This window comes from Tubulanus polymorphus, chromosome 10 (genome assembly GCF_964204645.1).
Source record: "Tubulanus polymorphus chromosome 10, tnTubPoly1.2, whole genome shotgun sequence".
NCBI classification, from domain to species: domain Eukaryota; kingdom Metazoa; phylum Nemertea; class Palaeonemertea; order Tubulaniformes; family Tubulanidae; genus Tubulanus; species Tubulanus polymorphus.
In genome coordinates, this window is record NC_134034.1 from 37,111 (window position 1) to 54,394 (window position 17,284).

General features: G+C 40.9%; 2 protein-coding genes across 2 annotated transcripts; one reads left to right on the plus strand and one right to left on the minus strand.

Moving 5' to 3' along the window:
* Nucleotides 1-919: 919 nt before the first annotated feature.
* Nucleotides 920-8,057, minus strand: LOC141911824 (uncharacterized). Its single transcript, XM_074802882.1, has 9 exons — nucleotides 7,897-8,057; nucleotides 4,164-4,246; nucleotides 3,821-4,010; nucleotides 3,664-3,741; nucleotides 3,156-3,405; nucleotides 2,850-3,016; nucleotides 2,429-2,637; nucleotides 2,221-2,335; nucleotides 920-1,778 (listed from the first exon to the last, which is right to left on the minus strand). The coding sequence occupies exons 1-9, from the start codon at nucleotides 7,943-7,945 to the stop codon at nucleotides 1,702-1,704; spliced, it is 1,218 nt and encodes a 405-aa protein (XP_074658983.1). The 5' UTR covers nucleotides 7,946-8,057; the 3' UTR covers nucleotides 920-1,701.
* A 795-nt stretch (nucleotides 8,058-8,852) lies between these two features.
* Nucleotides 8,853-12,232, plus strand: LOC141911767 (protein Loquacious-like). The gene is made up of 6 exons (XM_074802805.1): nucleotides 8,853-8,918; nucleotides 9,921-10,080; nucleotides 10,162-10,249; nucleotides 10,491-10,681; nucleotides 10,903-11,301; nucleotides 11,475-12,232. Exons 2-6 carry the CDS (start codon nucleotides 9,921-9,923, stop codon nucleotides 11,612-11,614), a joined length of 978 nt encoding a protein of 325 aa, XP_074658906.1. The 5' UTR covers nucleotides 8,853-8,918; the 3' UTR covers nucleotides 11,615-12,232.
* The last annotated feature ends 5,052 nt before the right edge of the window (nucleotides 12,233-17,284 follow it).

Genomic DNA, 17,284 nt, shown 5'->3' on the forward strand with positions numbered 1-17,284 from the left:
TCCAGTATGAAATTTGGCTCTGTTTTGACGATTAAGTTTCTAGCTCCGCAATCAAGGGTCATTTTTTAATGTTTGTGTATTTGTAGGAGACCCTCCCCTAGGTCTCTGAGTCATTATTCATTTGTTTATCGTTACGGTCTGTATCTCATTCACACCGTCACAGTTTAACTGAGTTTATCCGCTAGATGGCAGACGAGTCGAGTATGACACACATAAATGTTGAAGGGATTGTAGTAATTTTGGAGTCGATCGAATTTAGGATGAATTTTACTGTTAAGGGTTATAAAGCTTAAAAATGGATTAAAAATGGATTAATCAAATTTCCAGTCTCAGATAATGAACAATTTCCACCAGTGTTATTTGTATTAATAACCAGTTCAGTTTTAGAAAAAATTCTGATCCAGTTTCGATAACAGAAAATTCTAATAGTTTATGAACGACGGTTTATTTTTGTGCGGTTGTGCGCCATTCCTGGTTCCATCATTGTGTCCTAGATAGTGAATATTTTAGAGAAATAGCTGTTCCAAAAGTGGACTGTTTGGGAAGCGGCGCTGTATTTACATATGTTTGTCCGATTTGAATGAATGAAAAATAGATAACAAAAACAAAATAAGTTCTATGGTTTTTAAACATCGCTTTTTATTGTTCGTATTTGATACGAGCTGCGAACATTACGTGTCACAAACATACAACACATCGATTATTAAAAAGCGCAATAAAAAATGCAGTAAGCGTGATTTACCAATATCCAAAACAATTCAAATATATGCTTCTATATTTATATGTTATACAGATATCTATTGTTCCATTGATTTAGTTTCTCTCTCTCTCTCTCTCTCTCTCTCTCTCTATATATATATATATATATATATATATATATATATATATATATATATACATATATATATATATATATATATATATAGGCTATATGTCTGCAGTCCCCCCCCCTTCCTACACTACAGGTGTCTACAGCGTGCCAGGCTGGTAATGCCACTGTTTGAGTCCTGCCTTTTTGGTGCATAACTGCTGCTCCTGATTTCAAGGCCGGGTTGTCAAAACATTTACCAAGCGGCTACACCTAAAACCCCCTGGATAAAGGGCTGAATATCAGTTCATATCGATTCGAATGGATTTAAACAATTATAAAATCAATCCTCGTGAGATTTGTGTATTCAAAAATACATGTCCTACCAAAAATCATTGCTCTTATACAAAAACCCAATCAGCGCATTCAAAATACAAAGTAATACAGTATTAAACATTACACTATAATATCATATTAAAAACTGCCATATCTATTACTTACATCTATCATTCTAAAAAAACTAATTTATTATCAATGTTTTATTAACGTTAGAAATTGATGAAAAAATAAGGAAATATAGTGATAATTTCTGACATCAATTAAAAGGCGTTAGATGTAAATAGCTGATAGTCCCCTAGCGACTGTCAATCGAACTAATGATTATATATAAAACACTGCATAGATGATGACGTCAAAGATCGAACGAGCGTCTGTTAGATTGTAATTTATAACCCGAGGATAATCAGTCCGATAATGAAATGTTATTGCTTTTGTTTGGCCTCGGGCTCTGGAACACATCTCTATACTGATCGGCACTCTCTGATGTTTATGAGCAGGCACGGCTAGGGTGATGTTGATGATGTTCAAGTTTGATGTTTTCTGTTGTTGTCTCTTTAATACAGTTGCGTGGCAACGAACATCACCGACAATACTGATAGAATGATACTGGTTTGCGCCGCGGACGGAGATGCTACAAACAACAACATTCAGATAGATATAAGGTTATTCCTGGCAGTTTGAGCAATAAGGCACTATACGATCTATTATGATCTAATTGTGGAAAACGTCGCTACATTTTGACTCTTCTGAACTCAAAGCTAAACAATTAACTCGAAACTTGAAAGAATCAATTGCAGCAGTAAACGTAAGGTATGGTTTCCATGGAAACCACGGATGTACCTTCGTTATATAAACTGACATGATAATAGTCGAATATATGTTCGCGTCAATGGCGGTTGGGGTGTTAATGGGTGTTGGGCTGTTAATGGGGGTTGGGTGGGTGGGGGGTGTTGGGGTGTTAATGGGGGTGAGGGGGGTAGTTGGCCTGATGGTAGCTACATATGTTGGAAGGTATTCTTCAGATTATCAAACGACGGTTTACGAGAGAGGCGGATGAGGTTAATATAACTTACATGATAATTGTCCAAAGGCCATTTCCTTGTTACAGAATTTAGCGTGGTAGTAACCGACTGACGACTTAGTGACATTCATCAAGGTCAACGTGGAGGTCTTCATTTCTCCGGTCATCTACGATACGAAGAAGAGGACAGTTTGATGTTCCAGTTAAGTTAGTTTATTCAACACATGATATGTTATGGGTTCAAATAATGAAAACGGTACCTTAGTGGCTACAGAAGTAATTGTATCGTTCAGCTGTTTCAAATCGTTCTTCTCCAGTTGAGGATCGGGAACTTTAGAAAAAAACCAGTTGATTTCGCAGAGGTTCTGAGAATCGATCGGATTCGCATAAAACGACGCCACAAACTTCACGTCTGTTCCGGCAACTAATCTCTGTTTCTTCGGTAGAACTTTCTCGCGTTCCGGTGGATCTGAGTTAAACACATGTTCATAGCGATAGTGTTAAAAAGATTGAATCAGATTCCGGGGTTAGGGGAATATTGAGCTTGCAAGTGAGGTTACTGGAGGTTTTTGAAAGCCTTGCTCATGATTTAATGGAATTTACTGGAAGTTTCTTGGAATTTAGTGAAATTTCGTTGATATTTTACTGCAGGTATTTATTGTCAGTATGAGTAATACTTACATTCAAGAGAAAGTATAATAGATTTTGACATAGGAGCACTACCATCCGGATTTGACGCTGTACAAGTTATATTTTTATTGTTCAATTCTCCGTTAATGGCATAAAATGGAAAGCCATTTTTCATGATGACGCTGTACCACGAGAACGTTTTAGTTACTGCGCAGTTTCTGTAATAGACATTCATATAATGTATATATTGTAGTCCACAAGGGAATCACAGGACCGAGTCAAACTAGAAGACACGGCTAGGTTAATCTATGTTAAACTAGGTTAAACTAGCTGAGGGGGTATATATAGTTAACTTACTGGTCAGGACAAGAATCTGGTAAAACATCAGCTGCTTTCTTTGTTCCATCATTCAAGAGGTTTTTAGACGCAGTTTTCACGCTTACTGAACCGTATGAATTGAATTCGGTTTCTACAACACATTGAAGACTGTCTTTCGGAGTTGCGGGAACTTGACTCAAATCCAATGATACCTTTTCGTTTTTCCCTATTACAGTCATTTGACTGGTACCTGGATTCTTGAATTGCCATCGAACCGAAGTTACAGGTCCTGTAATTATCGTAAATATCAACATCTATGAGCTTAACCTTAGAAAATATGTCTGTTTCGATAAATCCCCCTATGACGTTATCATATAATCGATTGATTCTATTTTAAGAAGAGATACTATGTCGCCGTTTCGTGTAAAGCTGATGCAAATATATAAATCCGTTTTATAGCTAAAACCGATTAGTGCTACCGAAACAGATGTTCGGGATTTCCGAAAAATGCCGAATAGTTACGAAATAACCCGACGATATAACGCACCTTTGACCGTTAAAGTTTTCCAGTTTTTGCTAGACTCTCCCTCACACGTGTACTGACCAGCGTCCGTGGCATCGACCGCTACAATAAATACACACACTTTAATTAGATAGCTGTTTGATACGACACCTGGTGGGATACCGTGTAATTACTCACTTACCGGTGATAGTGAAGATCAGTAAAGTTCCACCCTGTGATGAGTATTCGGAAGGAATTGTACCTTCAGTGACGCTAACCTTACTCTGGTATGAACGGGTAACTGTCAATCCATTGCTGATATAAGCGACTTGTTCATCTTTGTTTTTCCGTTTCAAAAAATCGATATTTTCGGCGGACTTGGCGCTGCTGAACTGTGGTTAAATGAAAAGATATATGAGTTTAATTCCGGACAGGGTTAGGGTTAGCGTTAGAGTCAGAACTATGTCTGATCTGAGGTCAAACAATCAAGTTCAATTATTATGCAGATGATTGAATTGATGTTTATTTTATTGATTGATACTTACGCCACATTTGAATTCCCATTTACTGCCGACCTGTACTGGTTTATCAGAAGCCTGTGAGATACTCCAAGCGGCCTGACAAATACCTGAACAGAAAAAAACACAGATAATATTCAACAAACAGAGTAGAAAACTGGAATCCTCATTAAAAAATGCAATCGAGGAACCGCTAGGTGGCGCTAGTGATGAATTCATACAATATGAACTTAAAACATCAAATAGAAGTTGTTTCTAAATCTCAGATCAAGCACAAATGGATTAAATGAAGATACGTTAGAAATGTTTAGTGATGATCTACCCGTCGCGGCGCCATCTGGCGGATAATAGGATTAAAGCAGATTATCGAGTCAAACATTTTTATGCGACTCGAATAATTTCATAATCGCTCCACATAAATCAAACAGTTGCTTCATTCTAAGCGTGATGTGTAGAGTAATAAATTCCAATAGTTAATCCTACTTCATTGCAGAGCAGCGCGTTCAACTCCAGTCTGGTGGTGCTGTTAAAAATTTGTGAGAACGTGTATATATATATATATATATATATATATATATATATAGCTGTTGATGAACTGTGGATCCACGATTGACGCATCGTCGTAAAAAGACTGTTGTCAGAATTGATTTGCAGTCAGATATACTGTGTGAGGGGGATAAATGTATTAACGCGCTCTGATAGGACGATTAACAGTTCATCCCAACAGCAGCAGCAGCAGCAGCAGCAGCAGCAGCAGCAGCAGCAGCAGCAGCAGCACCACCACCACCACCACCACCACCACCGCCACCACCACCACCACCAGCAACAGCAGCAGCAGCTGCTTTCCTACTATCAATTGTATCTGGATAGGGAGGTGGATACTCGTATAAGGGTAGGGAGGTGGATACTCGTATCAGGATAGGGAGGTGGATACTCGTATCAGAGTAGGGAGGTGGATACTCGTATCAGAGTAGGGAGGTGGATACTCGTATCAGAGTAGGGAGGTGGATACTCGTATCAGAGTAGGGAGGTGGATACTCGTATCAGGATAGGGAGGTGGATACTCGTATCAGGGTAAGGAGGTGGATACTCGTATCAGAGTAGGGAGGTGGATACTCGTAGAACTCATAGAATGGCCGGCACGCCTTGCTGCTATTCATATGACTATGAATATATTATCGCTTGCCGGTCGGTCGGGTTTGCGTGTTGAGCTGCTGTTCTGTCAAGTGACGATGGTTGTTCTAATATTTGCCGACGTTTGAAGAGTGACACTTGTCCTACTAATATTTATTATTCAAGCACTACAGTTATTGCGGCTATCAGTGAGATACGGGTTGACTAACTGCACCCCGACTCTCAGTCAGATCCCATCAGATTCTAGTTTCGTTTTTTCTCTGATCCACATTTTGTTGTTATACATTGAACAACATATATACACGTGAATACATGCAGAAATTCAAACACGATAGATTTATATTCGGACGCGATCGAAGTCACGCAGTGGAACAATGCACGCTTTTTTTCCTTGACCCGTTTAATTTCTATACGCGTCTGATATGTCACATAAATAATGAGAATAAAAGAATTCTATTCATACTCGTCAGACTGGTTGTTGGCGGTTTGAACTACTTTGCGAGATTCGAATGGGTTTTTTGCTATTCAAATTCGCTGTTGATATATCGAGACTGATATCGAGACTGTGATAGTGTATGATAGTGTATTATATTGTCTGTGACGCCAATAAAAGCTTTCACTTGAAGCTAAACGAGAAACTAAAAATGATTATCGCATCATTTAGATTTCATACAACCTAAATAAACTTCGATCGTTTATGCGGTTGCGAGGAGGAGAGCGCTAGTTCATTAACAGGACAATAGACATTAGACATTGTTTTTTAAGGACAATCCGTGATATTTATCTGACGTATTTTATAAAAACTTGTTTGAATTATAAATGATATGTAAATGTATTCGTAACAGTCGCTATTGTTGCATCCCCGGTAACTATGTGTACAGATCTATTTCAAAAGGTGCGGTTTATGTGGAATAATAGAGTAATTCAAACATGAGGGGTATTTTTTAGGTTAATAACGCCACTCGGTCGGTTTGTACAGAGTGACACAGACTCGCTGTGTACTCTATATTCACAGCATGTATTAATGCTTAATTGACCAAATAAAAACCGACTATTATCAATAGGAGCGAAATAAAAATCACATCAGAATTATTTGTGTGATGTTGTTATTAGATTCCGTAATCGTGACACATTAAAGTTAGGGTTCGGTTTAACTGGGTTATTCCATCCACAGTTCCACAGTTCCACAGTACTACACCCAGTTCCACAGTTTTCTGAACTCAATTCTACAGCACACTCAGTTCCACAGTAAATGTGTGCGAATATGTAGTAAATTTGATATTCAAAAATGAAAACCGTTCAGGTGAATATATACGGATCTGTCAGATTCTAGTCGCTGCTGCTCGTTGCTGCTCGTTACTGCTGCTCACTGCTGCTCGTTACTCTGCTCGCGAGTGATGTGATTACGAGTAAAGAGATTTTCTAACTGTCATTAGGAGCTGATCGATAATCCGTCTCTCGATCACGCGATACTCCCACAGCGCCGCCGGTTTAATCTGCGGTTAGAACACCGTAGCTGCGTGAAGGCCGTCGCCGCCAAGGTCGTAGGTCAGATCAGGCGCGTCGTTTCCTCCTCCAGCTCCTCCTTTCCCCCCCCCCCTGCTCGCCCGCTCTGGGATCTCTGTTTATTTGTTCCATGTAGCAAAATGTTTATCATTGCTTTGATGTTGTTGAAGTTTAAATGCGGCTATAGCTACATGTATTAAAACAGTCGTAGCAGCAGCAGCGGGAACCCCGCTCCTGGAGGGGTTCAACAATAACTGTGTGGATCTAAGAGGTCCATGCCTGACGGTGATAACAATATCCACCCTATTTAATCCACGCTGTAGGCGCTACCCACCCAGTCAAAGTTCCACCCTGTATCCACCCTGTAGGCGTGCTGCTGTGTGAAAACAGCAAATAAAAAATCAAATATGATCAGAAAGAAAAGATCGATTCCGTGATGAAAACATGTGTCGATTTATATGTGAGCGCCGCGCGGTAAATGTAGATTTCACAGCAGATAGGGTATTAAATAATAAACCAAGCGGGTCTGTCTAGGACACCGGGGATCTGTCTAGGACACCGGGGATCTGTCTAGGACACCGGGGATCTGTCTAGGACACCGGGGATCTGTCTAGGACACCGGGGATCTGTCTAGGACACCGGGGATCTGTCTAGGACACCGGGGATCTGTCTAGGACACCGGGGATCTGTCTAGGACACCGGGGATCTGTCTAGGCCACCGGGGATCTGTCTAGGCCACCGGGGATCTGTCTAGGACACCGGGGACCGTTGAGTTGTTGAGAACATGGACTAGTTATCATAACACTAAATGCCGCTGGTTTAGCCTTATTGGTCTAGTTAAGCAGTTTAAACTAAGCAAGATAACACAAGGCTATGTTTTAGTGTTTGTACGCGTGAAAAGGGACAGTTTTTATTGAAAAAGGATTTTGAGATCTGATTTTTTCGTTACTCAACTTAAAACAACATCTCGTTTATAGTTTTTATGACGTTAAACTCAATAATAAGATATTTACAAGACGGGATGATTCTCAACAATATAGTTTGACTATATATAAACAGTTTAACTTTAACGCCACCCCCGAAACCAACAGATTTTCGAATACTACAGAGAATAACTTACCCGAGCATGAAACCAGTGCTAAAACTGTAGCTGCAAAAATCGTATCCATATTGATTAGTGTTTCACGACCGAGCTGCCTGTATTCTGTCACTGTGTGTCTCACTGTGAGTACAGTGCGGCTTGTGACGCGTATCGCGGGCGCGGTCTCGACGCGCACGCGCGCGCTGGTCGCACCGCGCGTACACTACAGAGACACCACAGAGAGACACCAGCTGATTTACTTTTCTAAAACAGATTAGGTTAAATTTCGAGGTTTCAGTTATAGCTTTACTTGAACCCTTACTTCTTTAACCCTAAACATAAACAAGGGTACGGTTGTCACTTCGAAATACATATACATCTATAGCGACAGCACTGATTAGGTTACTTAACATAGTTTTAGAGTAGAACAGAGTTTAACTGAAACAAGGTTATATAGGTTTAGTGATGTGGAATTCGGTAAGGGTTAGGGTTAGATTTCAACTCGTACGCCGAAAGCCATCATTCTTTCCAATGGCCCGATCCAGGAGCCTGATCAGATTCCCAAAATAAGTTTCGCCTTATTTTCTGGGTTCAGCAAGGCCTGTCATAATCGAAACGAAAACAATTCAATTCAGTTTCTACAGTCATTAGTTATCAATATCAATTACCAGTGGTTGGATTATCCCCCGTCGCTGGTCACGTTCACTTTTCGTCGAGAAAGCAGCCCTGGAAAGCGTGCATCGGATATCTCCACCCATGCGCCATCTAACGGAACGCACTAGCGTACGCGGTATCAATTATTCGTTCTCGAACCCATCTAACCGCAAAACGAATCAACATTTATTTCATTCAAATTGTTTATTCTTTCATTAGAAAAACAGATAGTTTAATTCGTTATAAACACAAGGAAAGATTCCATAAAATACACAAATTCCGTCGTCGGAGCAGCCCCGAGTTAGTCAAAGAGCACTGCAATCCGTCCGGTGCTGCCATCTGGAAGGTTTATACTGATGTAGTTAATTACGTATCGGCTTCAGTAACCTCTTTACCTCTGAAGAAAGGTAAAAATATCAATCGAATTCTAAATTTGAAGTCACTATTTATAGAACAAACAGTCGTAGTTTGAGTAAATCTTGGTCTAATGATTATTTATTCTCCATAAATTTGTAAATTTACGTTTAAATCGGGGTGATGGGTAGTCTGTGTCTGTTCCTTCCGTTTGAAAAAGTTGACAGTGAAAGTCCCGAAAATTGAAACAATGATATTTCACTCTGTGCGAACCTGCAGAGTATCAACTAACAAACACACACCTTCCTGCCCCAATTATACCCGCAGTATTTAGCGCCAGTGACAAAATGAAGATAATGTAACGCACATCACCAGGATTCGAACCCGATTTGATGTGCTGGTGAAGTGAGTATTGAAAGGCTCTGGAGGAGTTTGGGGGGGAGGTGAGCGGGCTAGGAGTAGAGCGTTATCTAATTGTCTAACACTTATCGATGTTTTGTAGATGGCAGCCCCAGGGTTAGGGTTTGGGGGGGGAGGTGAGCGGGCTAGGAGTAGAGCGTTATCTAATTGTCTAACACTTATCGATGTTTTGTAGATGGCAGCCCCAGGGTTAGGGTTTGGGGGGGAGGTGAGCGGGCTAGGAGTAGAGCGTTATCTAATTGTCTAACACTTATCGATGTTTTGTAGATGGCAGCCCCAGGGTTAGGGTTTGGGGGGAGAGGTGAGCGGGCTAGGAGTAGAGCGTTATCTAATTGTCTAACACTTGTCGATGTTTGTAGATGGCAGGCCCAGGGTTAGGGTTTGGGGGGAGGTGAGCGGGCTAGGAGTAGAGCGTTATCTAATTGTCTAACACTTGTCGATGTTTTGTAGATGTCAGCCCCAGGGTTAGGGTTTGGGGAGGAGGTGAGCGGGCTAGGAGTAGAGCGTTATCTAATTGTCTAACACTTATCGATGTTTTGTAGATGTCAGCCCCAGGGTTAGGGTTTGGGGGGAGAGGTGAGCGGGCTAGGAGTAGAGCGTTATCAAATTGTCTAACACTTGTCGATGTTTTGTAGATGGCAGGCCCAGGGAAAACTCCAATAGGATATTTACAGGAAGTCTGCTCTAAACGTGGTATAACCCCGACGTATGATCTGGTAGCCACTGAAGGAGCGGTCCATGAGCCTACATTCGTCTTCAGATGTACAGCAGGGGACTACCAAGCTACTGGCAAAGGTAACGAACAACAGCGCCACCACACGTCTCGTCGTAAGGAGGCGGAGTCTGTTTAATTGTTGTATCGTTTTTTATCGACAGGTCCGAACAAGAAGAAAGCCAAACATGAAGCAGCTATGGCTGTTTTGGGGACAATGTTTGGAACAACGAACACAGCTGAAAAACAAGGGTAAATCATTCATATATACCTCACAGGGGGAGGGTACCTGAAACCTCACAGGGGTCCCCTACGAGTCCTTGATTCCTTTAATCTTCTAAATGGAAAATGCTTTTCAAGGTTCCTAAACTCCTTCAATAATAATTGGAAAATGTAAGGACCCTGTTGTAAATCAGCTGAATTATGATCTTTGTAAACAGCCACCAAGTCGCCACCTATCAGCGATAACTCACACTAATGGTTGTATTTTCAGGGTCGCAATCCCTCAAATCCCACAGATTAGCGATGACGGTATCCCAGGTAACCCGATCGGTCAACTTCAGGAACTCACGCAGAAAAAGAAATGGGCGCCCCCTATATACGAGTTTGCACAGGAACAGGGACCGGCTCACAGTCGCGAGTTTGTCTGCATCGTGAGACTGTTTAATAAGATTAAAGAAACAGGTGAGTGTTTTAACCATGAGACACCGGGGGTCAGTGGACCCGAGACACCGGGGGTCAGTGGACCCGAGACACAGTGGACCCGAGTGAGTCTAGTCTACTAATCCGTGAGTGTTAAACTTCTAAAACCAGGGTGACTTAATGTCTAAATGTGATCTCGAGTATTTTCACTCGTCCTGTTGTAAGATTAAATGAGTCTAATCAATTGTATTTATTTTATTTAGGTCTCGGCAAATCGAAGAAAAGCGCGAAACGTAAAGCTGCGTTCAGCCTCCTACAGCGGATTAATCAGGGTATAAACCTGACAGCTGAGGATATGGAACCTCCCGAAGAGTTTGACGATGATACGGTCCCTCTGATGGACGCTAAGGGCTCGTATACGGCTCTGAAAGAAGGCAGACGAATCCCGACTATCACGCCTCACGCTAGTAAACAGATCGGTCAATTCTACGCTAAAATGAAGAATTCTAACGGTAAATACCTGATAGCGCTTCATCAGAAACAGTTAAACACACCTGCTTCTAATTACTGTCAGATGTTACAAGAGATCGCTGAGGAACAACGTTTTGAGGTGACTTACGTTGACTTACAGGAACAAACTACTGATCCATCGGGAAAAAAAGGTGAATATTTCATCAGTGAAGAGGGAGAGGGAGACTACTCATCGACCTAGTTCATTAGATAAGGGCTTGGGCGGCTATGTGGGCACATCCAGGGACTGTCGGGCTCGATTAAACAGAAAGTGCTATGGGTCGATACTCTATAATGAACTGTATTAATAATTTGTATATTGTAGGAATGCGTCAATGTTTGGTTCAGTTATCTACGATGCCCGTAGCGGTGTGCCACGGCTCCGGGCCGCACACGGATGACGCACACGCTCGTGCCGCCCAAAACGCTCTTCACTACCTGAAAATAATGACGAAAAAGGCTTAATTCGAAAATGGCCTCGATTAGTTAGAAAAGTAACCCAACTTCAGACACCAGAAAATTCAGTTCGTTCATCAGCAGAAATGTAATAAAACCTGCTTAATTCTGATAAACGGAAATAGAATCCGTATTAGATCAAAATACAGGTTAAACTGATCTGGATTAGGTACAGATTAAACTGATCTGGATTTGATACAGATTAAACTGATCTGGATTAGATACAGATTAAACTGATCTGGATTAGGAGGGTTTTTCACTATTCTCTCCAGAGTAGTGTCGGTGTACATATGATAATTATACAGAAATGGTTCCTGGATTCACTGAATCGCACTGGATTCACTGAATCGCACTGGATTCACTGAATCGCACTGGATTCACTGAATCGTTGTAAATCATGTGTCAATTGATGTTTCTTATTGAATTGGAATTAATGTTTTAATTATTGTGTATGTCACACACATGATGCGCTTGTGACGCCCCCTATAGTATGTATCTTATACTAATTGCTTGTAACATTTTGTTTATCGCCCAAGTTTTAAGATATTTCATTTGAAATGTGTTCATTTTTTGTGGCGCTAAAAAAATTCATTTTCTGTAAATAATTGATAAATAAACATCGAAAATAACGAGTCATTTCTTAGTTTCTGTTTTATTGGCACTTCATCTCGAGGCTCGTCACCTCGAGGTCACGCCCCTTCGGGATGCAAGTTGTGCTTCCTTTTTGGGCCTATGCGAGATAATTTGGAACAACTGTCGATTCCCCTATACTTGTAGTAACTAACTATTCTATCCATACCAGTGAACAATAGAGACACCCAGCTACCGGTCTGAGTCGAGGAGCACTCCACGAGATGATGCTAATACAGAGTTCTGTTATCCCCCTCTGGCCCTAAACCATCTACATTAATAATTAAATAAAACGATATACGTTGTTTTTTTTCAGTAATCAATAATCGTTTTATTCGTAAAAAATTCACAATAAAATTCTACCCGTCTCAAACACTAGCCGTGAGTACACCGGACAGGGATAAAGCGGCTAACCATAAACACCGGACAGGGATAAAGGGGCTAACCATAAACAGCGGACAGGGATTAAACGGCTAACCATAAACACCGGACAGGGATAAAGCGGCTAACCATAAACAGCGGACAGGGATTAAACGGCTAACCATAAACAGCGGACAGGGATTAAGTGGCTAACCACACGTGACTTCCTGTTCGTAGCCACGCGGAAAAAACTTATTCCATATCTTAAAAAATAATAACTTGATACTGCCATTTATCAAAACAGTGGGAAAAATAGAGTTCAAAATTCTTCCGAAGGGCCCTAAGAGAACCGATAGTGCAGGTGGGTAGCCACAACCCGGCGGGTCGGTCGCCGCCGTGGCGATTACTCAGCTTAGCAAAAACAAGACGTACAAGTTATTACCGGATATTGATAGGCAGCGCCATCTTTATTCTATTCGAAAACAGAAACTGGGAGGTTCCCCGAAACCACAAATGGACAGATTGACAAACTCAATCCCGCTGCGATAGAAATGTTTTATTTTTTTCGATATTTATCCTTGATGAATTCTATCGTCGCTCGGTATCCAAGCTAAAAATAGAACATATAATTGAAATAATCGATGTAGGTAGCGCGGTTCGTGCAGGTGCGCGTTCGCAATCATGTTTAACTCACGTTTATTATGTATTTTTGATCTTCCATTTCCAAATCAAAATCAGTAGTTTTTAGGTAGTCAGTGTAAATCGGGATCGTCCTTTCTTCGTCAGATTTCTGCATTTCAGAAGAAGAAATAAAACAGTTTTAGCCAGAGATAGAGATCATCGTGCAGGGTTCCACAGTCTGGGGCAGGGTTCCACAGTCTGGGGCAGGGTTGCACAGTCGGGGGCAGGGTTCCGCAGTCTGGGGCAGGGTGTCCCAGAGGTTAGATTATAGGACAGGCTTCCCAGGAGCAACCCGTCCCAGGAACAACCCATCTTAGCTAATTACTGATTGAGATATTTTAGGCTTCCCAGGAGCAACCCATCTTAGCTAATTACTGATTGAGATATTTTTACCTTTGCGATATTTGCTCTTAGATTGAATTCTATAGAGCTGTATATTTTAGCGAAAAAGTCGCTGATATTTCCAATTTCATTACACGCAAAAAACGACTTGGTTCCGTCTAATAGTGTTACACCTTTCTTTTGTATAAACCATATCAGTTCATCGTAGGAGATCTATTAGAAAAAAAGAGTGAGATTGATGACGCATTCTGATTGATTGCTACCGTCAGGATTCGAACCTACTTCAAACAGCACCTACATTTCCATCATTGTTTAAATCAATATCCTGAAACATGGCGTCGATATCTCTCTCCTGTCCAAACAGCGCCACCCAGTGGTCGTTTGTGAAAACAGTTCTCTAGAATAATGATAAACGGAAGTAGAATCAGCGCACATGTTGTAACATGTTAAAACTTTCAGTATTCAGTCATGGTCCAGTGCCCAGTCATTGTCCAGTGCCCAGTCATTGTCCAGTACCCAGTCATTTCCTAGTGCCCAGTGATTGTACAGTCACCAGTCATTGTCCAGTGCCCAGTGATTGTACAGTCACCAGTCAATGTCCAGTGCCCAGTGATTGTCCAATGCCCAGTCATTGTCCAGTACCCAGTCATTTCCTAGTGCCCAGTGATTGTACAGTCACCAGTCATTGTCCAGTGCCCAGTGATTGTACAGTCACCAGTCAATGTCCAGTGCCCAGTGATTGTCCAATGCCCAGTCATTGTCCAGTACCCAGTCATTTCCTAGTGCCCAGTGATTGTACAGTCACCAGTCAATGTCCAGTGCCCAGTCATTGTCCAATGTACAGTAAGCGCCATTAAGTGCCTTACAGTGGTTAGAATTCAAATTTATCTCAATTCTATAACGCGGAGGTTTTTGATTGACGACTGCAGCTACTGGTTTTACTGGTTAACAACAGACCCTCGACTGCCAGAGGTTACCTCATCCAGTGCAACTCGTAACTCATCGATATCTATCTGTCCGTCTCCGTTTTTATCCGCGGCCGCGAGAACTTTCAGAAACACTTTCGCTGCTTCAGAAACTTTACTCCGTTCGATCGTGATTTTAGAATTTTTCTCCAACATCGATTTCCGTTTCCTACGAAAAGAATTGACAATGTATTATATAAAAGTTACTGCGGTAATCGAGGATCCGCTAGGTGCGCTAGTGTACACAATACCTCATTAATCGAGTTTCTGGTCGTTTCGGAATCGAATTTTGCCATTTCAACCAAATTTCCTTCGACAATTCCGGTTCCTCGATATCAAACTGTAGTCAAAAATCAATAATCAACGTATGTAGGCACATCAATGTGACACCTGAGGAGGTGCGCGGTAAATACAGCTGATTGAAGAAGGGGTGTGGCTACGGGCAGCTGATTGACAGAACTCCAAGTGAACGTCGAGCGTCACTCGATGTTTAAGTGGCTTGTTGAAATTCACGGTGTATATATATATATTACACCGGTGCTGGGTGCGACAGTCACGAGTGAATACATACCAAAATGGCGCCTATTGATTTATTATTGATTTGCCCGAAAGGAGCTTCCGGTGAATCGATCATGTGCAGAAATGAATGTTCCTTTTTCAAACTCAAATACCAGCCTATAAATTCAACAACAGAAAACTCGTTTCAGTGACTGTTTTATAGCTAGTTTTTAAACTCTTACCGTCTTACCATCGAATGCGTTGATTGGATAGTTTAGAAGTATTCCACCATCTGAGTAGTACTCCTCGTGATTGAGCTGCTTGCTGTAAACAATCGGCTGATAAACAACTGTAAAATACGGAATTCGAAACTTCATTTATTTGAAAACTGCACATTTTACCAGGAGGAGGCCTATCATATATAAATATGTTTGATTGAATTTGAAACAGCTGAACAGACTTGAACACTGCGAATCACTCTCTGAAACCTAATATATATTTGAAGTATGGAGTCGAAAATAAAAAGGTAATATATTCCATGGTGCCAGTTGTGATAATTACGTGGTAAAGCCATAGACATCAATACAGCTTTGTAAATAGGTAAATCCGGGGTAGTTTTAACGTGACAATATTCAATTCTCATCGAACTAACATTAGTTACTACGATACACAGTTCTTTACCAGTTTTCTTGTAAAACTGAAATAGAAACAATAATCAATTACTGTCAAACTCCGTCATGTCCATAAAGTTCTACCCCGATTTTACATTAAAGCGGCCATCTTGGATTTTGATGAAGGAAGAGTTTATCAAGATTTCCTCCAAGTCTCACGTGACAGCCACTTGTTCGTCACGTGGTATTTCAAATACTGCGAGGTGTGATTTTTCTTACCTCGGTAAAAGTGATTTCGGGATCGTGCTGTTTGTCTTGAAGAATTTGGTGAACGAAATCACGGATGTTTTCGCCGGCGTTCCAACCGAATCGAGTTAAAATATTGGGTAAAAATGAAAGAGGAGACATCCCTGAAAATAAAACATATACATGGCTGTATGAAATCTGAGAAGATACGGAGATTCGAACCCACCTGAAATCTAAATGCGGGGTCGAACCCTGAAAAAACCCGGTTAGAAATTCGAAATATACCTGGTTTAAGGTTTTTCATGCAGTAAATAGAATGTTCAGTAATTTCCTCGGAACTCAAACCTATAGCACCCATTACTGCATAAAGTGATCCGATACTGGCACCAGCGAAACGTTTTAATTTGTGTAGAATACCTAAATCACTGAGAGCCTGAATCAAAATAAACAACTTTACACATTTACCAGATTTTTGCCTCGGATCCACACATTACACTGATACCTGCTGCATTAGAATGACATCACAAATAGTGGGGACACAGGGGGACTAGGGGGGAGGGCTAGGGGGGGGCTACGTATATGAGAAATCGACTGTTTTCACTCTAGATTCAGGACACTTTAATGAAGGTATTTAAACACCGTCAGCTGTTTGTAACTACGAGATTGAAATCCACTTTTTGATGGGGAAATGTATCTGATTTGTATAGAACTACGAATTGAGTGACGAAATAAAAAATGTACCGCGCACAAGATCAAGTTTCGAAATATTTTTAACCAACACGTGTTCAATGGTAAAACATATATTCTATATATTCAGTATGATTGTGTATAATGTACGAGTATAAATTGTACATTGAACATTTTGATGGAAATTAATATCACAAACTTTCATTACTTTTTGAAAATACGATCGATCCTTTCTGTATTATATACTGATTACTATAGATTATATTTGACTTCGAGGGATGAGCTTTACACTGAACCCAGTTGGGAATCGAGAGTCAAATTAAACTCACACAACTGTGGAACTGGATTCAGAGTTCACAACTGTGGAACTGGATTCAGAGTTCACAACTGTGGAACTGGGTCCATAGTCAAATTAAACTTAAATATGCGTAACTGTGTAACTGTGTAACTGTGTAACTGTGGAACAGTGTTTACCTGATACATTCCGGCATAAGCGATACCTTTAACTCCTCCACCTTCGAGAACGAGATTTTCAAAATCAATTTCTGATGTGTTGATATCTCTGGAATCCAATTGATCTTTAAACGACTCGATTATTTTAACGGTTTGTCTTCGGTGAATTTCGTTTAAACTGGCGCCGAAAACTAGAGAATTACCCA

What these genes read in the sequence shown, in the direction of transcription:
- LOC141911767 (XM_074802805.1), top strand. Translation starts at nt 9,921, where the DNA reads ATGGCAGGCCCAGGGAAAACTCCAATAGGATATTTACAGGAAGTCTGC. An exon ending in TAATAAGATTAAAGAAACAG is followed by an intron (nt 10,682 to 10,902) that starts GTGAGTGTTTTA and finishes TATTTTATTTAG; the next exon opens with GTCTCGGCAAATCGAAGAAA. An exon ending in TGATCCATCGGGAAAAAAAG is followed by an intron (nt 11,302 to 11,474) that starts GTGAATATTTCA and finishes TGTATATTGTAG; the next exon opens with GAATGCGTCAATGTTTGGTT.
- LOC141911824 (XM_074802882.1), bottom strand. Translation starts at nt 7,945, where the DNA reads ATGGATACGATTTTTGCAGCTACAGTTTTAGCACTGGTTTCATGCTCG. An exon ending in AGCACTGGTTTCATGCTCGG is followed by an intron (nt 4,247 to 7,896) that starts GTAAGTTATTCT and finishes TTTTCTGTTCAG; the next exon opens with GTATTTGTCAGGCCGCTTGG. An exon ending in TTACTTCTGTAGCCACTAAG is followed by an intron (nt 2,336 to 2,428) that starts GTACCGTTTTCA and finishes TTCGTATCGTAG; the next exon opens with ATGACCGGAGAAATGAAGAC.